At 43.8% G+C, this 16453-nt stretch overlaps 8 protein-coding genes across 8 annotated transcripts; 5 read left to right on the plus strand and 3 right to left on the minus strand.

The window, feature by feature from the left end:
- Nucleotides 1–587: 587 nt before the first annotated feature.
- On the plus strand, nt 588–2252 carry O0I10_008842 (uncharacterized protein; the record flags this gene model as incomplete). The annotated part of the gene is made up of 6 exons (XM_058488843.1): nt 588–689; nt 748–1175; nt 1240–1323; nt 1391–1467; nt 1525–1660; nt 1733–2252. The coding sequence occupies 6 exons, from the start codon at nt 588–590 to the stop codon at nt 2250–2252; spliced, it is 1347 nt and encodes a 448-aa protein (XP_058340469.1).
- Nucleotides 2253–3068: 816 nt separating this feature from the next.
- Nucleotides 3069–4906, plus strand: O0I10_008843 (uncharacterized protein; the record flags this gene model as incomplete). The annotated part of the gene is made up of 5 exons (XM_058488844.1): nt 3069–3230; nt 3292–3693; nt 3755–4117; nt 4179–4303; nt 4363–4906. 5 exons carry the CDS (start codon nt 3069–3071, stop codon nt 4904–4906), a joined length of 1596 nt encoding a protein of 531 aa, XP_058340470.1.
- A 322-nt stretch (nt 4907–5228) lies between these two features.
- O0I10_008844 (uncharacterized protein) lies at nt 5229–5981 on the plus strand (the record flags this gene model as incomplete). The annotated part of the gene is made up of 4 exons (XM_058488845.1): nt 5229–5376; nt 5442–5683; nt 5771–5809; nt 5871–5981. 4 exons carry the CDS (start codon nt 5229–5231, stop codon nt 5979–5981), a joined length of 540 nt encoding a protein of 179 aa, XP_058340471.1.
- Nucleotides 5982–6074: 93 nt separating this feature from the next.
- O0I10_008845 (uncharacterized protein) lies at nt 6075–7468 on the minus strand (the record flags this gene model as incomplete). Its single annotated transcript, XM_058488846.1, has 4 exons — nt 6075–6587; nt 6653–7117; nt 7177–7333; nt 7395–7468. 4 exons carry the CDS (start codon nt 7466–7468, stop codon nt 6075–6077), a joined length of 1209 nt encoding a protein of 402 aa, XP_058340472.1.
- Nucleotides 7469–7681: 213 nt separating this feature from the next.
- O0I10_008846 (uncharacterized protein) lies at nt 7682–9187 on the plus strand (the record flags this gene model as incomplete). The annotated part of the gene is made up of 1 exon (XM_058488847.1): nt 7682–9187. The coding sequence occupies one exon, from the start codon at nt 7682–7684 to the stop codon at nt 9185–9187; it is 1506 nt and encodes a 501-aa protein (XP_058340473.1).
- A 172-nt stretch (nt 9188–9359) lies between these two features.
- O0I10_008847 (uncharacterized protein) lies at nt 9360–10925 on the minus strand (the record flags this gene model as incomplete). Its single annotated transcript, XM_058488848.1, has 1 exon — nt 9360–10925. One exon carries the CDS (start codon nt 10923–10925, stop codon nt 9360–9362), a length of 1566 nt encoding a protein of 521 aa, XP_058340474.1.
- A 2371-nt stretch (nt 10926–13296) lies between these two features.
- On the plus strand, nt 13297–14827 carry O0I10_008848 (uncharacterized protein; the record flags this gene model as incomplete). The annotated part of the gene is made up of 4 exons (XM_058488849.1): nt 13297–13325; nt 13393–13476; nt 13538–13624; nt 13696–14827. The coding sequence occupies 4 exons, from the start codon at nt 13297–13299 to the stop codon at nt 14825–14827; spliced, it is 1332 nt and encodes a 443-aa protein (XP_058340475.1).
- A 77-nt stretch (nt 14828–14904) lies between these two features.
- Nucleotides 14905–16196, minus strand: O0I10_008849 (uncharacterized protein; the record flags this gene model as incomplete). The annotated part of the gene is made up of 7 exons (XM_058488850.1): nt 14905–15012; nt 15081–15305; nt 15367–15467; nt 15531–15690; nt 15749–15852; nt 15919–15971; nt 16048–16196. The coding sequence occupies 7 exons, from the start codon at nt 16194–16196 to the stop codon at nt 14905–14907; spliced, it is 900 nt and encodes a 299-aa protein (XP_058340476.1).
- Between the last annotated feature and the right edge of the window lie 257 nt (nt 16197–16453).

Here is a 16453-nt window from a genome sequence, read left to right on the forward strand (position 1 = left end):
GATGTACGAGGAATGGGGTGATCCAACATTCGATTACGATAAAAAGGAGGGAGGCATTTACCACGAAATGATATAGGATACATAGCCTTGTGTCACGTCAACATCACGCTGTGATTGATGAAGCTTTTCTTATGTCCTTCTCTTATGCATGTTCAAACGCCTCGGGATAGTGTACATTTTTGGCTAATAGAAACCTTTACTATTGTTGTATAGAAGTTGGAAGTGAAAGAGGTACATTATCCCAGCATTAATGTGGCATCTCATGGTTCATTGATATGATTTTAGGATCAAAAGCAAGATGTTTATTATTATGATGGATGAGGAAATACTTGAATGCAAGAAGGAAGATATTCATTATCCAATGTTGTGCATGGATGTGTCACCCAAGTGCTATATCTGGTTATCGGAAGATGGAATCTATCGGCATGTCCCACACAAGTAACTCAGGGCTCCTGCTGCTGCTCTTATCATCTCTTCCCTTGGACAGCCCAAGGTTCAAGCATACACACACGCACACACGCACATACTGTGACACGTACTCGAGTCCCTTCTTCTCGTCTCCAAAACTGGACGCTTCAGTGTGAACAATGCCCCATCGTTATTTTTGCCATGCCTGTCAAGCGTATCAAGAAGTGGTCATGGCACCCATGCCTACGTGCTCGGTTTGTCATTCCCAGTTTGTTGAACAAGTGAGCCCATTTTCTTTCTAGTGCTGGCGACCCTTCGTGTTGACTCTTTTTATATCAGACGTCATCGCAAGAAGCAACGGCTACGACCCATGTCGACATTGACAACGATTTGAGTGAACGCTTAAATCACACCACACTCGGTGAAGCACCTCATTCTCCTCGTACCCAGCAAGAAGAAGCCGCCAGCACCAGTGATACGGACGATGACGATGATGATGAGATTTACACGGATGATGAAGATGAAGATTATGAAGACATCGACAGCGACGATGATTATGAAGATGAGGATGACGATTATGATGAAGAAGATGAGATATCAGCTTTTATTGAGAGTCATCATCGGCATGAATCCCGGCATCATCATCATTTCTACGATCAAGATGAATGGGATTATGAGTTGGATCGATACTACGACGATATTCTTGGTTACAATCATGCAAATGACTTTTATGATGGCGTTGATGATATCGCTCCACAATGGTCGAGGCAAGTACATGCTACTGTCAACCCCGATCAAGAGGCATTCGTATTCATAGGGTTCTTTCCACAGCTATTTCGCCAATCATTTGGATATAGATGAAAGTAACCGGCATTGGGAAAGCTTTCTACGAGCCATGTTTTGGCCAAATGAAGAGTAAGTCAATTGCGTAATCATCAATGTTTGCATCCATATCACTAACCTGTTTTATTACATGATGTAGTCAAGATCGTCCTGCGCCAGCAAACCAAAATGATATTGATCAATTGGATAAACGACAACTCAATGAGGGAGATGCAGGTAAACCTTGGAAGGAAAAATAGAGCTTGGAAACTAAACGGGCCTATTTAACAATAGATGCCGACATTGAATGCAGCATTTGTCAAGAAAACTTTGGCGTGAACAATGAGATATTGACCCTGCCATGCAAGCATGAATACCATGGATTGTGCATTCGACGTTGGCTCCAAGTCAGTGCAACCTGCCCAATGTGGTAAGTTGATCGAGAAAGAGGTGGAGGTTATCAAACAAGGTGATTGATCATGATGTTACTACAACATACTAGTCGATCTACCATCATTTCGGAAGCAGAAAGCCAACGACGACGACAACAAGAGCAACCTCAAATTACTTCTCATCCCAACAACTTGGGTGGTCGCACGTTTACTTTCACTTCACCTGATCGACGTCATGCTATTGGCATCATGGTGGCAGACGTGACCTCTTTACCCTATCCACCTTATCCTGAGGACGATGTTGATTATTATGAAGATTATGATGGATTAGAAGATGAATACGAGGAGGAGGATGAATACTATGATTCAGGAGAAGACGACGAAGAGGAGGAGGAAGAAGACCCATGGGATCAAGTGGATCGACAAGAGCCGATATCCCGCCATGGATGGAGACATCATCATCATCACAACACTACACGTGGGCCAATGTTTATATGTCCTCATGGCCATCTTATTCCCGGTTTCAATCGACTACGACCACGAGCAGCACCTAGCGAAACTGCTCATAGCACCAACCACCACCCTATCGCCGAATTCCATCAACCCAACCCAATGGATGAAGTGGATTGATTAGTTGTCAATTTCCTGTTGTATAACACCACCCACATGTCATCATCTGCTTTATGTTCCCTTTTACCAACGCAAACAACAAACATCTTTCCTTGCTCCCCGATTTCCACTTGTTCACTTTAATCCCTATCAACTCCCTCATTGATATGCGTTCATTCTCTCTCACACACAAACTCTATATCGCTTTTCTGTGCTTCTTTACATTTCAACAATAGCAACATACCACAACAACATCAATTCAAAAATGAGTTCATTCAATGATTTTTGTCTAGGATGATGATATGAGGAGTATACAAAAGTGGGGGAGGGGCAAAAGTTCAGGGTTTCAGGATCGGCTTTAGCAATGAGAATATGGCTGACAAATGAAATATGGGCAAGCTATATTATCGGCGATAGTGTAACACACAACACATGGATACAACGTTTGACATTTATGCTCTCTACTTCTTTAAACCTTCCATAAGTCAATGTTGCATTAGCCATCATTAATCATAAATTCGGCGTTTTTGTATACGTAGGCATACATTCATGGGGGAGGTGGAATATGCCGGATCATAATCCTATTCGCTGCCCGGGATACCACCCAGTGCTATTACTGTTCCACTCATCATCCGCCAATGACATATGTTTATCATGCGTCCCGCAATTATACCCTTTTGACAGTGTCATACAGTCATAAAGGCTTACTCATCCAAATCAGGCTTCTCTAAATTTGCTTTCTTCACGAGGTCTTTTTCGATCCCTTTCATTCAACCAAGGTATTTATTTGATATACCAACTTCTTGTATACACGATACTAAGACAACGTATATAGAAATGACGCTTCACCAACGCAATCAAAGTCTCCAAGTGGAAAAGCGACGGGCATTGCAGCAACTGCGATCCAAAGACCAGCTCCTTGAAAAGTACATCTTCATGGCCCAATTGCGTACTCGCAACATTGCTCTATTCTACAAGTTGGTGATTGAGCATCTCCAGGTGTGTGTGTGTCTAAGCAGTATGATAAGGTCTTCCTTTACCTAATATCATCCTTCACCAGGAACTGGCACCTGTCATTTATACACCTACCGTGGGCACAGCATGTTTGGAGTACTCGAATATCCTACCTTACTTGGCAGAGCCTGGTGTACCTGATGGATTGTTTTTGAACAAAGCCGACTTGCCCAATTTGCACAAAGTCATCCGTGATTACCAACCTTTTCCCAACTTTTCTCCTCAAATTGCCGTTATTTCGGATGGCTCTCGTATTCTTGGATTGGGTGATCTTGGATTGAATGGCATGGGTATTCCTATTGGTAAACTACAGCTCTATGTTGCCGGTGCTGGTATTGATCCTCGTCGCACCTTGCCTATCCTCTTGGACCTTGGTACAAACAATGAAGCCTTGCGTAATGATGAATTCTATTTGGGCCAACGTGAACCAAGACCCGATGACAAGGAGGTATACATACGCAAAGAGCCTGTTGTACATGCATGTATTAACACGTTTTCGTTGTATATAGTTTTACAGCATCGTGGATACAGTGTTGAAGACCCTCAAGGATGTTTATCCCGACATGTTGATTCAATTTGAGGATTGGTCGTCTGAGCATGCATTTGGATTGTTGGAAAGATATCAACACAAGATGCTTTGTTTCAATGATGATATCCAAGGCACGGGTGCTGTTATCTTATCGGGTATCATGAACGCCATTCGACGTGTGCAATCCGAATCAGGTGTAAATCCTCGCGATCATCGTATTGTGTTTTATGGTGCAGGTTCCGCAGCTATCGGCGTCGCACGACAAATCCAGGAATATTTCATGATCGATCAACATATGCCCGAAGATCAAGCACGGCGTTTGTTTTGGATTGTGGATAGTAAGGTTTGTGTATACATCGGGTATAATACCAAAAAGGTAGGGCTAACATGAAACTACATGATAGGGACTTGTCACGCTGGATCGTGGAGATAAACTTGCCAACCACAAGGTGTACTATGCTCGTAAGGATAACCAAGGAAAGCAAGTCAAAGGCCTTTTGAATGTTGTGGACTATGTGAAACCCACCATGTGAGTGTGTATACATGCTATATGACTATTAAGCCCTTTGATATTCATTGTGCCTATAGTTTAATTGGTCTATCATCCGTGTCGGGTGCATTTGACACGCATGTTTTGCAACGTATGGCGAAACTCAACAAACAACCTATCATTTTCCCACTTTCTAATCCTGCCACCAAGGCCGAATGTACTTTTGAACAAGCTATGCAAGCCACAGACAACAGAGTCATCTTTGCGTCAGGCACTGCATTCCCCGCGTTTACGTTGCCAGGCAACAACAAGACGATTTATCCTGACCAAGGCAACAACATGTATATTTTCCCAGGCTTGGGCATGGGTGCAGCTCTTGCACGTCCTGCAATCATCACTTATCGCATGATTTATGTTGCTGCCAAGGCACTTGCCGATTCACTTACTCCTCAAGAACAACAAGAAGGATACTTATACCCTGCTCTTAATCGTATTCGACAAGTATCTGCTCAAGTCGCTGCTGCCGTCATGATCGAAGCTGATTCATCAAAGTACAAAAGCAAGGATGCTGTGTCACGTTACGTCCAATCACAAATGTGGAATCCTGACAAAGAAGATCCCGCCATCATTAGCAAGATTTAAACACCCCTCCATCCATTTGCATAAGACGTAGTAACAACTATCATAATAAAAGAGCCACATAGAGACAAGGTATTCATTCATGCAACAACTGGATTTTGTACACCCTCTTTGATATAGCAAACAATGACTCGTATGGGCTCAAGAATATATTGGCGATCGGATAAAAAATGAGCGTTATACTATTGCTATCAATCAGATGACGCTTGTTTTGGCTCACGTGTACACCCTCCTCTGTTTCAATTATAAACGCCCGCTCACTGCGCTTTTCACGCTTTGCTTTTTCTCTCTTTACCACTTTCCACACGCATACACAACACACGCCATGATTCATACCCGCATCTATTTTATGCTTTTGCTATTCCTTGCCATGACCCCCCATGCTATTGCATGGCTCCAGTTACCGACTTGGGTTACGAGCATATACCACTCTCAGTGGTCACCTTCCTCAACCGACCTTATCGAAGACTGCAGTAAGTCTCTTTGGAGATATACGTTCTTTGAATGACAACTTGATTCATATAAATCATGAATGCAGGTGATGCTTCATATGCTGTGGAGATCAAGGATATCACATTGACGCCATCTTTCCCTGAGCCTGGCAAAGAGTTGTTGATTGAAGCAGAGGGGATTATCAAGGAACCCATCGAAGATGGCGCCTATGTTGAAGTCACTGTCAAGTTGGGTGTGATCACACTCATCCGCAAGACATTTGATCTCTGTGAAGAGATGCAAAAAAATGATGTACTAGACTGCCCAGTGAAAAAAGGTCCCCTCACGGTAAGTGCAGCGTCGTCTTCTCACGATCATGGTGATGTGTGTTTCATATTCTTATTTTGTTGCCAACCATTCGACAATACATAATAGCTCGCTAAGAAGGTTCAGCTGCCAAAGGAAATTCCAAGGGTAAATGCATGTTACTTGCAACATTGGATCTCTCACTCACTCACCTAACAACTTTCGATAGGGCGATTTCCGTGTATTTGCACAAGCCTACAACTCTGATGAATCCGATCTTGCTTGCCTCAAGGCTCATGTTGACTTTAGAAAACATCGTTTTGGTAGATTCACTTATTAAACTTTATGAAGGAGGTTTTGTATTACTCTATAACAAAGAAAGGAATGGATGACTACATGTTTAGAAACAGGGATGATGGTGGGGAGGCTCGTCTTAGTCGTGCTTAGCCAGTGCTAAACCCACTGCCTTGCGATCAAAATCATACACCGAATAGTAGGTTCGTAAAAAGGTGTCACCAAGAATGACAAAAGGTGCATTTGCCTCTGCAATACCCGAAAAGCACATTTTCTCCTTGTCCGTCTCTGACTTTGGTGCAGCACGTTCACGCACGATATCGGCGACTTTCATTGGGAAATCATGGCCGCCCAGCGTAAACACAATTTCCTTATCGCCAGCCTCCTCCCTAAGCTTGCATGGTACACGCCATCCATGCATGCTGTTGAAATGACTGCCTGGGATAGCTGCATGAATGGCTTTGGAATAGTCGCTTGGAAGAATGATCAAGGTTGTGCCAGTGTCAACAATGGCCTCAAGTGATCGACCGCTCTTGACAGATACGCCATCCACTTTGACATCATCCAAAGGTACTTGCCAATACTTTGGCTTATCCACTGGAATGTACTTGATCTCGCCTTCATAATACTCAGGGTTGGGTTTGCCAAAAGACTATAATAATAATGATGATGAGCCATCTTCTTGTTCATTTGCGCTTGAAATCATCCACCACTTACAATTTCGCCTTTACCGCCATTGCGTGCACGGCCCAAGAAAAAGCTTACGGATGCTTCGGAGATTGCACCCGATTCCTTCATGTTCTCCACAATTGATTTTTTAGCACCCATGACTGAAAGTGATGGGAAGCCCAAGCCAAAAAGACCATCTAATTGAGGATCCACAGCAAAATCAATGGAGACGGTACGTGCAAGACCAAAGATCTCGTTGGGTTGTTTCAAGTCTCCCAAATGGAATGTATCATAACCGATGCTGCCAATCACACCAGAGCCATCACCATAACGTAATGACCAAGTCTCGTTGCCAGGTTGCTTTTCAAAGGAGGATGAATCATCGGGATCAAAGAGTGGGTGGTTGCCACATCGTGCACAATCCGTGCTGGGGACCCAAATATCGGAGCTGCCTGTATCAAAATCCATCTTGAAGTCTTGAGCAGGTGTACCAATGCCCATGGAGCCAACATACTACCATCATCACGTCTATTTGTTAGACCATGATGTATACAAAGTGTCAATCATTTTACCTCGACATCCACATGCACGCTATCAAGCTCAATGGTAGAGGATGCCATGTTGAGTCGGCCATGAGAGACGCGGCTTGTAAGGTTATACTTGTTGAGCGCTTTAGCTAAGCGAGCGGGTGTATTGAGTACTGGGCCTTGCTTTTGAGCGAGATTGATCCTGTCATTTTCATTGTTAGTTTGCTTTACAATGCAAATGGATCTCCCTTTCATGCATGTACCTAAAGTCCTCCGCTTGAGCAAATTGAGAACCGAGCAGCATAAATGCTGCTATTCCAAAGAGAGATGATTTCATAGCGGCAGTAGTAGTAAGGAGGATGATAATTCAAAAAAGATGAAATGGATTCACTTGTTGAATGACTTAAATAAGGATGATCGATGTGTGGTTTCCGAGAAACAAAAAACAGATTCACCGATGGCAAAGACACAATAACAAACAAGTTGCTGCTTAATCTCATATTTGCTGTCAAACCAAAGACGCTCATTAAACCTACGTTGATCTACAGCCATGTCCTCAGCTCCCGATTTGCCACCTGAGATAATCTACCTTATTACCCAACACCTCTCTCGACACCACATTCTCCCATTACTCACACTCAATCGTCATTGGCACCGCGTCATTGTTGCCGAACTCTACAATGTCATACGCATTCGCAGCGCCCGTGAGCAGTACCACTATTGGAACCTTTTCTGTGAGACACGACGCAGTCGTCAAGGAGAGCAACAACAACAGCATGGCAGCAGCTTTTACTCGCCAATGAACTATGCAGCGCATATACGTCAACTTGATTTGTCGTGGTCATATCCAGGCAAGAGGATTACGGATGCTTTGCTTGATGACTTGACGAAGGATTGCATTCAGCTGGAGAGTATCAATATATACAACTGCTTTGATATTACGTCGCGTGGACTTGGTCGAGTACTCGAGAACTGCAGCAAGATCAGGCACTTGTACGCTGCCATGGCTACCAGTATCACATCCAAATGTCTCCTCATACCTCCCTTGACCCATTTACAACAACTCGAGACGATCAATTTATATGGACTTGAATCCCCTCTTTTCTTTCGATCCATCACCAAACGCAGGAACAAGAATGCACTAAGACATCTCGATCATATCCGAACCCTTCACTTGACAGGGCCTGTTCCCAACGAGTTGATACCCATCATTGGACATTCATTACGTGATTTGACACTTGACCATATCAAAGCCAAACACACCGGCCATGACGATGATCAAGTATTGCAGCTATTATTTCAACATACACCTCTTCTCACACGCATTCGACTCAAAGACTATCATCTCGCATCCTCATCAACCCTTGGACGCCTTCCTCTTCATTTGCAAGCACTGGAATTGGATCATTGCCGGTTAACATATGATTCACCACCACCGCCACCCTTTGTGAAATATCTAAAGGCATTGGAATTACCCGACACCAGCGTAAAAACCATTGACATGTGGATCGAGCAATGCACCCATCGATTATTAAGGTTTACAGCACCTCCAAACATACCAGGGCGCGCATTGGAAATGCTTATGGAAAGGTGTCCCCATCTCGCTCATCTGACAATGGATCATGCTGTATCCCCTGTTGACATCACTGCCATCATCATGTATCGTGACTATTTGGACCGTGCACTCACCACCTCGTATTGGGCCAATACCCTTGTGTCGCTTGATGTGATGATTCCTTTTACTGTGCCCCATCAACCGCTTCCTCAACTTGAACATTTACACATGCGATTCCCAGTCCCCAGCATACGGCTTGAAGGAACGATGATCCGAGATTTGTATCCAGCACTTCGTGTTTTGTACATTGAACAATTGACTTTTGCGTTTGAGTCACAACAACAACAAGAGGAGCCACTTTGGTTGGGAACAAACGCACCCTGGTTGGATCAATTGGATGCATTCATGTTACCCACGCAGTATTACCGAGAACCCACCGAACAGCTAGTACGATTAAGAGAACAATACGAGCATTGGTACAGTCACAAATACATTTGGTAATCATCAACAAAGGATCACTCTTTTTTATGTTTGTATATGAAAATATGGTGTGTGTGTGTGTGTGTATTTGGAAGATCGAAATACTAAGCTATATACAGAAATGGGTGTGTGAATGCGCAAATACAAAGGAAAAGAGAGAGAGAGGGAATGGTTGTGTGTTGTGTATATGAAGTTATGATTGAAAGAGATTGGATAATCGCTTGCGAGTGCCTTGTAAACGCTTGTTGCTGCTTGTGGTGGATGCATTGTCGCTCGTCACTGGTGTTTTCGATCGACGTAGACTACGAGACAAGGATGCAAAAGGTTGCTTGCTAGGACGAGGTGGTTTATCACCATTTTGATTACGATGGACCAAAGAGTCGAATTTGGCACGTAGATTGCTGCTGCTGCTACGATTCAGGCGTAGACTAAAAGACCGCTTGGGTTCTTCACTTGGATGTTGCTGTGGTGGTGATTGTTGTGGTGGTGGTGGTTGTGGTGAAACAGCAGCTGCTCTCGCCGCCATATTGAGTAAACGGCTATTCTTGGGAGGTGTGCTGTTTTGTCTTTCTTCAGGTGGGGTTGGGATGGTCTCGTCAGATGATGATGCAGTCTCCTCATCCTCGTGGTGACGACGGCCATGGCGTTTTGCCGGAACAGCTTCCGTTGGAGTCTGCTGATTTTCCTGCAATGGTTGTTTTTGTGGTGGTGGTGGTTGAATGGATGATGATCGTGGTGGTGGTGTAGTAAGGACTTCCTTCTTTTCTTCTGCTTGTTTGGGTGCAGATGGCTCATTCTTCAAAGGTGGAGAAGGTGTTGTTGTTGTTGTTGGGATTGGCTTTTCTTCTTTTGCAACAATGGTGGGTGCTTCAATCATCTCATTGTTCTGTTGTTTATCACTTGTTGTTGTTGTACGTGATGATTGTGTCATTGTTTCATCTTCAACTGCAGATACCTGCTGCTGTTGTTGTTGTTGTTGCGATTCTGGTTGTGGGGGAGATTGCTTATCAACCACATGTGGGGTGGTGGGAATAGGCTGCTGCTCGCCCACATCATTGGATGCGTTAGCTTCTTCAGCTGCAGTACCACCTGCAGTAACGCTCGAGTCTGTGGCTGTAACAGTTGCATCATTGCATGCATTACGAGACGCCAAAGGTTGCTGTTGTTGTTGTTGTTGTTGCTCCTGCTTTTCCTCTGTTGGTGGTAACTCTTCCTCAATCGATGGTACGTTTTCTTGTGAGCTCTCTTCATTGACAGTGATATCGGGTAGGATAGCAGCAGCAGAAGGTGGTAGTATTGACACCTTGTCGGTGGTTGGCTTTGATTCAGCTTCAGTGGTTTTGCCAAGATAAGGCGTATCCTTTGTAGATGGATGCTCCAAAGCAGAGGATGGCGTTGTTGTTGTAGGAGTGGATTGCTCTTGAATGATGCTTTCATTGATGATACGATGATCGTTCCTCTTTTTTGGGTGGGCTGATGCTGTTGTTGGCTTTTCAGCCTTAGGCTGTTGTGGGACATGATTGGTAACACCTTTACGAATAGCGCATACATCATCCCAAAGAGAGCCTGCCAGCATAACAGAAGCCACGACAATGACGCGCAGCAAAAGCAACACCATCAGACGACAATGAGCAAGCGCACTCTGACATTGCGATCGTTGTTGGTCGTAGCAAGATACGGTGCCTGTAATTAAGGCTGACACGTCGTGAGGTCGTAAAGAGACAAGGATAAAAAAGGCGAGTTGGATAACCAAGTGCATGTGTTTTGTGGGAGGAAGAAGAGGGGAAAGAAAAGTGTTAATTCCACAAATGGAGATAAAGGTAGAGAAGGTATCTTATTTATAGTCAAGAGGAGCACCCGAGTAAACGGGCGGGCAGCTAAAGTAAGGAGTATGCAACTCCAGTGTATGCTTGGCTCGCTCAACAAATAACCTTATCCACTCCCATATCACAAAGCACACAGACCAAAAAAATCTTTCCATAAACAACGTTGCACGACAGGTCGCCATCTCGCTACTTTTTTAAATCATCCACGTGATGACAACTATTGTAAATGATGAATGATGCTTCGATTTCCTCATCCAGCACAACGATAGTGTTGTCGTCTTCAACAACAATAATGGCTACTCATTGTTGTTGTTAATCATTGTTTTCCTAAACCATTCTCATAATAACATGAAACATCGATCTTGTGAACATCATGACATATGCCGCTTCTCTTCCGAGTCTCTTCACTCATTCACATATGACACCATTCTTGGCATAACATATACCTCTTTTGTCAAAAATACATCCACGAGGACAGGCTATGGAAAGTAAACACGTCTTCTTGGCCCTAGTCTTCACAAATAGTTTGGGGTGTGATCGGCCGGTGCCTTGGCGGGATATGCCATGCAAGCTGATAAGTCTTCTTTATATCACCCGATCGGATTGTCTTAATAGCATCCTGTCTCCTTGGAGACCTCGGATCGGCACATCATGTTTCTTTAAATAATTGTCAGGCGAATTGATAAAAAGTATACACCAATGTTTACACGACATATAAGGTGTTGGCTGTGTCTGTAATGTGTAACAGCTGCTACATACATGGATCATCGAAGAAGCGAGAAAATCAATTGAAGCACAACAACAATGAACCACTTTTTGGAGATCCCAGGTATAGATGCCAATGATGTAAGATACCACTATCGGCGCCCTCGGATGGCAACCGAGATGGGGTAGGGCGATCTGCATTATTTAAGTCTTGTTAAATTACACGTATCACCACTAAAACACTGAACACCAAACTAAAAGCTCAAGTCATGTGTATGGAGTGCTTCACGCCTATTAGCACGGATATGGTCTAGTATTAGATCCATGCCATTTTCCGCTGTTGAACAAAAAGGCTGACTACTATACCTTTGACGACCCTCTTTACAACAGCAATGCTGCAGCTAGAGAGCGACCACGACGACAAGTTGGCTTTATTCATCAACTAATGGTGATTAGTGTGCTATTGTGTCTCACAAACCAGCCATTAGGATATTCTTGGCACTATTGTTGCATCATTGTTATAACAGCATACCGTATTGGGCTGAAACCAAAAATGCCACACGGGTCTAACCATTCTTTTGTGCTTCTCCTTTTTCTCTCTCACACCCATTCCCCTCCTTTCTTGCTGGGAATGAAGGGGGGAGATTCCACCGAAAAAAGAAGTTGGATTTGCTGGTGTTGTTACCTTCCCAGGGTCTCTTAAATGTGAAATAGCAAAACCTAACACCATCCATACCCTGCATACCACGCGAGTCAATCGACCTGTCATCCTCGCATGGATTCCAATGGTACGTAATGCCTCATACATACGCGACATGATGAATCATTAGTAGGGTTGATGCATACAAACATCAATGCGTATTGACAATGAGGATGCAAGCTATTGTTCTTTCATTAATACGATTCCGACCACTCAAAGTAACAATACCCTTATTTGATATTTGGCTGTCCCATCTCTTTATAACATCTTTCTCAACGTGGGTCATGTGTATCGCTATACCAGGGTCTCTATGGCAAAACAAGATCCGATTGTGACATGTCGATCGTGATTGTTACCCGCTCGTTCCACAAATGATGGTTTGGATATTGCTACTCTCTCATTGAATCAATCATGGTACAACTGCTCCCTACACCAAATGCCATTTTCCCTTAATGACCCTATTACTCTTTTTGAAGGATAGGGAAAAAGAAGGTAGACAACAGCAAAAGGTATGTTGGGGTGACTACAACACCCTTCAAATGAATTAGTATCCCAGCAACATCCTTTCTGTGACACACGCACACACATTGTTGGTAGTACAAATGTTTGATGTATTGATGATCCGGATCATTTTCGACCACAAACAAGCTGAATACAATATAGTATGGCAGTAAGAATAAAGTAAAAGCATACATAAAGATCAAAGAAAAGGTGACAATGGGCTATATCCATGCAAGCATATGTATGCAACTAAAGCCCCATTGCTTGCATATGCAATGTATTCGTTGGCAAGGAGAGCCGTGTACCCGGGTCGAACGCCGAGCTCAGCATAAACCACATCACCGCACAGGCGTATTACATTTGTCGCTGTTGGTACCTTTCTTCTTTTTCTCCTAACAATGACCATTCCGCAACATGCGCCAATCAGGTGAGTCTTGTCCAATCGCCCACATACTCTTCAAGCTCATCTAAATGCGTCATTGGTGGTTGTCAAGGAAACCGTTGCTTGGCTTTTCCACGTGGTCTACACAAATCCTTGACGACGTACCTGGATACGGTGGACGACATATTCAACCATGGCATGTATTGTAGTGGATGCTTGTTTCATTGTAGTACTAAACGTGCCTGATCCTATAATAGGTTCAATGAAGAATCATTACGTGAGATATCCGACGTGATGAAAGCTAAAATGCCACAATACGAATTCATCAATCTTGATTCTGGATGGTAAGAGAGGCTATAATTACGCGTTGTATAGGGTGTTGTTGACTCATTCTTTCATGTGTCTCATGTTGTAGGAGCGACACCTGTGATCGATATGGACGATGGATGTATCGAACCGATTTATTTCCTAATGGACTCAGTGCTCTATCCGCGCATCTTGCCAAGAATCATCAAAAGTTGGGAGTTTATATTCTTCCGGGTATCCGGCAAGACGCAGCCGAAGCCAATTTACCCATCAAAGGATGTCCCTGTCACCGGTTAGGCGAACTCGTCAAACAGAAAAAGGAAGGCAATGGTTTCAAGGGAGCTACTTACAAGCCTGATCAATACAATGACCTGGTGCAAGCGTATTATGACTCGATGGCGGATTTATTTGCAGAATGGGGCGTTGGTTATGTCAAAGTGGATGGATGTGGACCCAATAGCGATATCCAACACCCGGCACCTGATACACGAGCTGATCTTGCCATGATGCACAAGGCATTTTCGCGCCATGGGATTATTATGGAATTGTCATGGTACCTGGATCCGAAGTATGCGAGTGATTGGGCAGCCGTTGCGAATGGTGCACGTGTTTATTCCGACATTGAAAGCTACTCCACAAAGACCATGACATCCTCACATCGTGTATTTCAACGAATGGGACCTACATCCAAATGGTGCAGCAGCATGGATGCCATAGGAGGAAACAACAAGAACGCGTTTTATGTGGATTTGGATGTGGTCCTAGTGGGCATGACCATTGATGGACGTGGATGTATCGATGGGCTTGACAATGATGATGTACGGATATCCTATATCAGTTTCTGGGCGCTGGTTAGCTCGGTGTTTTGCATTGGATCCGATCCTCGTCGTATTCCAGAAAAGTACATGTCACTCTTGAATCATCCTACCATGCTTGAAATACAGCAAAGCGGCATCATGGCAAAACCCATTGGTTCAGGAAACGCATGGTACAACCGAAAACAAGTTTGGTGGAAGCGGCTCTCGGAGCATCGGTTATGCGTAGGTCTCTTTAATGCCCATGTGTACCCGTTTATGCTGGGAATGAGTCACGAGGTCAAGGTCAACTTTGATGATTTGAATATCACGGAAGCGGATATCAAAGATGCTTGGACAGGTGATCATCTAGGCACATTTATGGGCTCGTATAGCAAGACACTACGTCCAGGTCAATGCCAAATCTTGATCTTGACAACTCCATGATTAGATGTATAGAACAAATGATCTTTGTTTTGATCGTGTATATATAAAAATTATATTTTAAAGGGTACTATATGGTATTATGACTTGTGGGCCTTTGCAATTAATATCATGATAAGCAAGCAAATGAAAAGGATCAACAATAGGATAAGTTTACGTCGTCGTGTCTTGCTTTGGTATCGTGCACCCTATCAAAATCCATGATCAGAACCACACATACACACTCTCCAAATGCATGGCCCATTTCATTACCCACCTTATCCAATTCCACCGTTGCATGCTTTACTTGCACTGCTGTTTGTTCAATATTATAATCGATCCGATCCAGCATGGTTCCCTGATCAATGACAAGTGTTTGCAAATCCCTAAAGATTTCGGCCAGTTGGTGTATTGACCTTGCAATCTGGTTGATCTCCCGTTCTCGTTGGTCAATGATGGCTTCATTGTTCTCGATCACTGCAAGCTGAGACTCTGTGAAACCCTATCATGCAATTCCGTGTCAGCATTACATCCTTCCTTACTCTCTCTATTCTCTCGCTTACCAATTGTGCATCCTCATCCAACAATAATTCAGCCGCTTCATTACTAAGATCATTCTCAAATCCAAGCATGTTGGCTTTGCGACTCTCTTGACCTTGCATCTCTGTAATACATACCACCAACACCGTTAGCATCATCCATGCCATGCTTTCCTTCATATACTTACTTTGTAGATAAGATGATTGCATTTTTCGGAAGGACGTTGATACTTCTTGAACCTTGGTGGCTAAGCTGGTTTGTATGTTGCGTGCAAGTTTATCCTCTTGACTTGATGGGGTGCTGCTGCTGCCGATACGTTGAATGTCGCGTTTGATACGGTAGAATTCCTATTCTCCAGTTGTCAACTTTTCCAAGTAGTCCCAAGCAACCCACTCAACCACATACGTTGGTAATATCAGACGTGAGTTTCTCGATCGCTGCTTCATCGGATGACCGGTCGTCAAAGCCTGGCAAAAGGTGTTTTCGATGCATTCCCTCCAACCGAGTTACTAGCAAGCATAAACGTTGGGCACACAATGAGATGATGGGTTGTATGACAATGCGAATAAACCTACTCTTGTCTTTGATTTGGTCGAGTGTCTCGTCTACTTCTTCTACAATGTCGACCCTAGAGTAGAGTATGATAGAATATGAGCATGGGCTGGTACAATCGGTTGTTGTTGTTGTTGCTGCTGCTACATTACCATTGAGGCGGCAAGACCGACATTTCAATGACACTGTCCGAGCTCTCAATAAGACCTTCAGTCTCGGACGCTGCCGTATGTGGTTGTGTAGAACGTGCATAAGAGTTACGAAACTGTAAGAATAAGAGGGTGCGGCTGCGGGTTGCCATGTTTGCCAAAAGAAGTGGGTGAAAGGACGGCCGCGTTGTTTGATGTTCCCTTTTTGGGGTTGTATTTAATTCGGCATGACGAGAGGCCTCTTGGCACCCCATCATCATCAATAGTTATACCACTTTTCATTGTTTGACTCTTCTAGAATGATTCAAAGAGTTGAAAATGAGGATCGTTTATGCTATGTAATCAATACCTCCAGCTTGCATAGTAATGAAAGCTTATGATTTCTATAGACACGATATGCCATGTGGCC

This window comes from Lichtheimia ornata (genome assembly GCF_029851405.1).
Source record: "Lichtheimia ornata isolate CBS 291.66 chromosome Unknown scaffold00048, whole genome shotgun sequence".
Taxonomy (NCBI): Eukaryota; Fungi; Mucoromycota; class Mucoromycetes; order Mucorales; family Lichtheimiaceae; genus Lichtheimia; species Lichtheimia ornata.